The sequence below is a fragment of the Canis aureus genome, chromosome 3, assembly GCF_053574225.1.
Source record: "Canis aureus isolate CA01 chromosome 3, VMU_Caureus_v.1.0, whole genome shotgun sequence".
Lineage (NCBI taxonomy): Eukaryota > Metazoa > Chordata > Mammalia > Carnivora > Canidae > Canis > Canis aureus.
This window is the reverse complement of record NC_135613.1, coordinates 69,708,921-69,715,293: the sequence shown is the minus strand read 5'-3', so window position 1 is coordinate 69,715,293 and position 6,373 is coordinate 69,708,921. Positions and strand designations below refer to the sequence as shown.

Here is a 6,373-nt window from a genome sequence, read left to right as displayed (position 1 = left end):
GTACTCATTCATTTTTAAGTGCTTCTCTTGGCTGAGTTCAGGCCGCCTGAGGGTCAGAGCCTAAGAGGAGGGAAGGAGCAGCAGAATGTTCCTCCATTCTCTCTGCTCCATGCCCCTCCTCCTCCCAACGTCTGGCTCCCCTAGAGTCTGGGGGAGGAGACTTTTTAAAAGAAGGCAAAGGATAGTGTCTACTTTTTACATAAAAACAGTAAATATTCTCTTGGTTCTCAAACATCCTTTGTTATGTCAGGAATGCGATTATTAATTAGCTCTTGTGTCAGGTATTTTATGGGTTCTCCAGAGAACCCTGTAGAAAACCTCCACGCTGTCCTTTGATGTGGCTTTTGGACCTCCTGGCTGACCTCTTACAGACCTTTTAAGTTCCTAGTTAAGTCATTCACCCCTCCCAACAGTGCTCTGAGACTGTGTCACCCAGGCTGCCTGCCCCGCATCCACTGGGGCTGTGGAAAGCTCACCCCCCTCCTCCCGAAAAGGCCAAGTGCAGCTGCTGCCTCTGTGCCCCTCTGGCCAGCCTCCTATTGCATACTGCCCTAGTAGGCATCAGGTACCCTTCTCTGCCTCCACAACACAGAGCAGGTTCTCTCAAGAACTTTCTTGGGCATCATCCTGAGGGCAGCAAGTGTGGAATGAGTGTGTTTCAGACACTGTCTTCCCTCTTAGAAAGAACCCCCATCTCTGTGTGGTTCTCTTGAGATCCATCTCCACCCTGTTCCTCACATGGATGGGTAGGGAACATCACAATACCCACCAGTTGCTATGAATTCCCTTCCAAGAATCCTCCCTAATGAATCTGTGCGCTTCTCTTATGTAGTCTGTTGGGTGTGGGGCTGGCCAGGTTGGCCCCTTCTTAGAAGCAGTGTGTTGAGCCTCTCTCTTTGGAATATGGGACACATAGCACCCATGGGACTTGACTTTGAGGCTTTATTAAAAATTCTGGGCAACAGAGAAGTCCATTCTACATTTTATAAACATGGATGGAATAGCAAAAAAGAATGGCTTAAAAAATTAATCCATCAATTAGTAGAGTGGAAAGTGACTTCCAGGTTCTTTGTTTCTATGTTCGAGGCCAGTGACTACAAACATTTTCCTAACTATCATAATTGTCTTAGTCCTGCCTGCTAAGACACATTTACCATCCAGAAACTCATGAAACTATTTCTGACTTCTCTCCCATCCCAAAATGTGTCTAATCCACATTGGCTTCCCTTAGGATGCTTTCTCTAGATCTAGTCTCAGAGGCTAACAAGAGTAACCGATGAGTATTTTATTTTATTTTATTAAAGATTTAATTATTCATTCATGATAGAGAGAGAGAGAGGCAGAGACACAGGCAGAGGGAGAAGCAGGCTCCATGCTGGGAGCCCGACGTGGGACTCGATCCCGGGTCTCCAGGATTGCCAAAGGCAGGCGCCAAACTGCTGAGCCACCCAGGGATCCCCAACAGATGAGTATTTTACTAGAGGCCTTCTGGAATGCCTTATCTGCTAATGGTGAAATTTTCAGACCCAAAGGCAGGCTGTTGGAGAAGACAGCACTGAGACACATCCAATTCTAACAACATCAAATTTGAGGAGCCCCTGAGTTATTTTCGTACAATGCTTTGCACATAATAAAAGCTTTTGATTCGGAATTCTGATTGACTGGTGTCCTTTGCTGTTTCTAATACACATGACAACACAGCTCTCTATGGGTAATCACAAAAAAGAAATGTTCCTAATGTTAGAATAATATGCCACACGTCTTTACGAGAAAAGGCTGAGTCGAAGATTTAATTACTTCTATTTTTATTTCTCATTATTTCCCCTACAAAACAGGTAGATGAAAACAGTGGCAGTTGTAAGTGAAACACATCTTCCTCCTCAGACTCTTTCTCTAAAAGTGGATTTACATTTCCTTCTGGGAGTGACATGCTGTTGATTATTTGGGAATCAATCAACAATTTCCAACCCATCCCCATTTTTAAAAAATGCCTTGTGTCCTCTCTAAGAAGAATTAGGAAGACAAAATATTTTCTTAACAAATCTTTAGTTTGTAGTTTGTGGGGTTTTTTGTTTGTTTGTTTTGTTTTGTTTTGTTTTGTTTTGGCAGTGGAAGCCATAATCACGTGCTGATGATAAGCATACTATTAGCACCTGCAAACATGGGATTAGGATAAGCGCTGTGAGCCACCAGCAGGAACAGGTGAGCCACCTGGCAACAAAAATCCTGTTTAGGTCTCAACAGAGCACAAAGGACAATATTTTTCTTTGTAGGTCTTTGATTTTTTTCTTCTGCTCCAGTGCTAGTTTTTTCCTTTGGTTTGGCGGATTGTCTCAGCAACCCATCTTCATGAAGCAATAGGATGGGGTGAAGAAAGACTGCCCTGGCATCAAAGCCTTGGATTCAAGTCGTGATCAGCTAATGACTCACTGTGGGCATGTTGCCCAAATGCTCTGAATCTCAATTTCCTCTTTAGCAAAACAAATAATATCTGCTCTCCCAACCTCAAAAACAATTCTCATGATGTGTTAAATAAAGCTACCAAGATACATGAAGATGTTTTATAAACTCTGAAACCCTACACAACTGTGTAATCGGGAAACTGGGGATGAGGTATGAGAGGAGAGGGAGTGGGTAGAGCTGTGGTCACCCGGGAGCTGAGTTCCTACTCCTGGGCACCTGCTCGGCCTCCTGTGGTCCCAAAAATAGAGACAATGCTCCATAATGTGATCTACAGGTTCTGCAAGATCTGGCTCCTTCCTACCTCACTAACCTTGCCTTCTACACTCCTCTCTTCATCCAGAACTGCTCTCCATCCTTCAGCTTTTATCACTTCCTTAGGGTATCCAGCCATGACTCCCTGACTAGGTTACAATTTCTCCAATTGCATGATCTTATAGAAGCATGTACCCTTCCAAATTCGTAAAGTTTGTCATGGTTACAATCTCCCTATAGCAAATGATCTCTCATATTAATGTTTGTCTCCCTTATTTGCCTGTATTGGAGGGGGGGATAAATTTTGTCTTTAACCATTTTATTCCTGGTTCCTATCACAATGCTGGGTATATGGTAGGTGCTTAGTGCATTTGTTAAGTGAATGAATAAATGACCAGATGGATGAATGATGAGTCCATCCTGTAGATCCCATGCGATTCAAGTGTAACTCTTGGGTATTTGAGCCTCATTCCCGAGAGGGAGTAGTTGACAAAATGGGCATTGGAACCGTAGAAAGCCAGAATATGACTTTGGTGCAAACTGCCCTTTTATGCTCAGAAATTTATTTATCTAAGGTCATGGACTTAGATACATTTAGGCTTGTGTACATCAAGTGGACATAGACCTAAGGACATGCATCTGGAGAAAGTATGACTCCTAGAGAGAACCCCACTCTGTGTAAGACGGTAAACGTTGCTGGAGATAAAATTGCACCTGAAAAGATTCATTTTCTCAGGAAAACAACAAAAAACTCATGTTATTTCTCTAAGGAGGGAATTGGCTTGGCCTATGCTGGCAAACTTATGTATACTTGTGTTGGTGTGTGCATTCTTGCTTGAGCAGCAGCCATCTGAATATGCCAGGCTACTTGATGGAGAACAAGCAGTGCTGCCTCAGACCTCAGCAGGTGAAGCTGGAGGGAAAGCACCAGCTTGGAGGGAAAGGCATTTCCCCAGCCCTGCAAGTAATCCGGCATGCCTCTGAACTTGGTGAAGTGACCTGCTTGGGGACATTGGGAGCCAGAACCTTTATTCTCCTACAGGAATTGTCAACTCTATCGACTGGTTAAGGGAGTGGGGGACAGATGGCAGTGAGAGAAACAGGGTGGGTAATGCATGGTGATTTCAGCTGACACACAGGTTTATGAGTAAGCATGAGGCTTCTCCTTGAGGACTTGCACAAATGCCTGAGAAAGACCTAGGGGTGAGGTAGTCAGCCTGAGGGCCTGGCAGAGCAGGTGGGACAAGCAAAGGAACTTGGATCATGGTCATGAAGGGGACTTTATTTGTAGCCACTGCCTGGGTAGATCTGCTGACGTTGGAGTTCCATTTTAAAGGATTTATAACGTCATTTTGTATAGGTAAAAGATATTTCTGAGAAACTGCTAATTTTCTTCACCCACCCACCCACATTGGGCACTTCTTGGGCACAGCCATTTGGTGGTCATCGATTTGCCTGGGACTTTCCTAGCTTTAGCATGGAAAGTGCCCAGTTCTGGGCAAACCAGGACAGTTGCTCACTCTACTTCTCATTCACACTGTTTCTTAACTTCATGCTGGGAAGACAGAGCTGACCACCCACAGCCTCATAATATAGCAGAAAGGGGAATATATCTTCCCTCTGGGATAGTAAGAATCTACAAAACCACACAGATATATTGTGAAACCCCCCTTCAAATTGTGTACCTGAGGAGGAAAATAAACACAAGGAAGCTTCCTCTCAAGGTATTATCCTGGACCAATAGTTTGTTTTCATTTGCCAAGACATATTCTCCAGAATTTTTTTGAAGATTTTATTTATTTATTTGAGAAAGAGCATGAATGGGGGGAGGGGCAGAGGGAGAAGGAGAAGCCGACTCCCCTCTAAGCAGAGAGCCCAACTCGGGGCTCGATCCCAGGACCCCGAGGTCATGATCTGAGCCACAAGCAGATGCTTAACCTACTGAACCACCCAGGTGCCCCACAGCATTATATCTACAGTGGCTGGTCACTAGGTTTTTCCTATGATAGAAGCAATTTTGCAGTATATTTAGTAATGAATCAGGTATACAATTAATGTTATTAGTTTAAAAACATTTTATACAAGTAAAATCTAAATGAGAAAAACACATTTGTCAGAAATTCTGCTTTGATTTTTCATTCTGAAGTTATGAATTACCGTATTACCAAGATAGCCAAATCCTTAACAAAAGGGAGAGTGACTACCACCCCCAAAGGAGGCAAATAAATGTAGAGTGGTGAAGGATAAGGAGGAGAAACGATTCTTCTGACATTCCTTTATTCCGGAGATTCCGTGGAGGAGGCCGGTCCTAGATGAACAGGTTCCTAGGTCTTGGTGTTAGATAGAAGGAGTCACTGGACCTGTCTGCTGGGGCATAGAATGGTGGGACTGTAGGACCAGCCATCCGGAGAGAGGACTCCTCTTCTTTTCCCAGACAAGCTGAGAAGATGAGGAACAACCCGCCGAGGGCCAGGAAAATCCCAGCAGCCCAGCCCAGGTAGAGGGCATCTCCAAACTCCCAGCGAGGCACAATCTCAGGGATACTGTCATCCCAGAAGTCTTGGATTGTGGCGTAGGCCACCCAAGAGACTGGAAAGAGGGTGGTGGCTGAAGCAGATGCTTCCAAAGTCCCTCCCAGGAGGCAAAGCCACCTCTTAAATACCCATCTGTTCCTGTACAACTGGAAGCATTCAGACCCAAAGCCAGAGAGCAGAAGCCCCAGGAGCCCCAGCCCATGGGAGGCTACCATGAGGATGCGGGATACCTGGAGGTCCTGGGGCAGAGATAAGAAGGACTCAAAGGCCTTGCACACGACAACTTCCTCCTGATTCACGCAGACCTCCCAAAGCCCCATGATCCAGGTCTCCATTTCGTTCAGTTCCAGATTAAGAGTCTTCCACTGGGGCAGGATGGTGGTGACACAGGAGCAGACCCAGCCGAGGAGAGAGAGGAGCAGCCCTCCAACCTGGGCTTTCTCGCGGAAACTCCAGGCCATGGCTGCTCCCACTACAGTGGCAGAAAGCAAAGGACAGGTGGCTCGGTGACTGGTTAGCGGGCAGTACTTTTGGGGAGGCCCAGTGGAAGGTCATTCACATTTGGAGAGGGCTCTTGTTTCAGTTTTTAGGCAGCAGCTGAGGCAGGTGCCAGGAACTTGGCAATGTTGGGTTTGGGGGTGTGCCCAAGATGGGATGTGGGCGTGGGTTGTGGAGGAGGGCCCCGGGACAGGCAAAAAAGGCCAGACAGTAAGCCATCAGTATCTATATGATGAGTAAATTCATAAACTTGAAGGTAAAATCACTCCCCAATTCTAAGATGAGAATGATGTCCTGGGAATACACACTGATGTAACCTTTCTGGAGGGAAACATGATTTCATAATTCATATTTTAATTTTTTTAAGATTTATGTACTTATTTGAGAGAGAGAGAGAGAGAGGAGGGGCAGATGGAGAGGGAGAGAAATCCTCAAGCAGCCTCCCTGATGAGCACGGAGGCCCATGTGGGGCTCAACCCCGGGACCCTGATGAGATCATGACCCAAGCCAAAATCAAGAGTGAAACACTTAACCAACTGAGCTACCCAGGCAGCTCTCATGTTTCATACTTTCATTTTTATTTTTTTAAAGATTTTATTTATTTATGCATGAGAGACACACAGAGA

General features: G+C 45.3%; 1 protein-coding gene across 1 annotated transcript; it reads right to left on the bottom strand.

The window, feature by feature from the left end:
- Nucleotides 1-4,833: 4,833 nt before the first annotated feature.
- Nucleotides 4,834-5,756, bottom strand: CLDN25 (claudin 25). Its single transcript, XM_077884589.1, has one exon. It carries the CDS (start codon nucleotides 5,708-5,710, stop codon nucleotides 5,024-5,026), a length of 687 nt encoding a protein of 228 aa, XP_077740715.1. The 5' UTR covers nucleotides 5,711-5,756; the 3' UTR covers nucleotides 4,834-5,023.
- Between the last annotated feature and the right edge of the window lie 617 nt (nucleotides 5,757-6,373).

Bases quoted from the DNA above. Each gene is read 5' to 3' on its own strand.
- CLDN25 (XM_077884589.1), bottom strand. From the start codon at position 5,710: ATGGCCTGGAGTTTCCGCGAGAAAGCCCAGGTTGGAGGGCTGCTCCTC.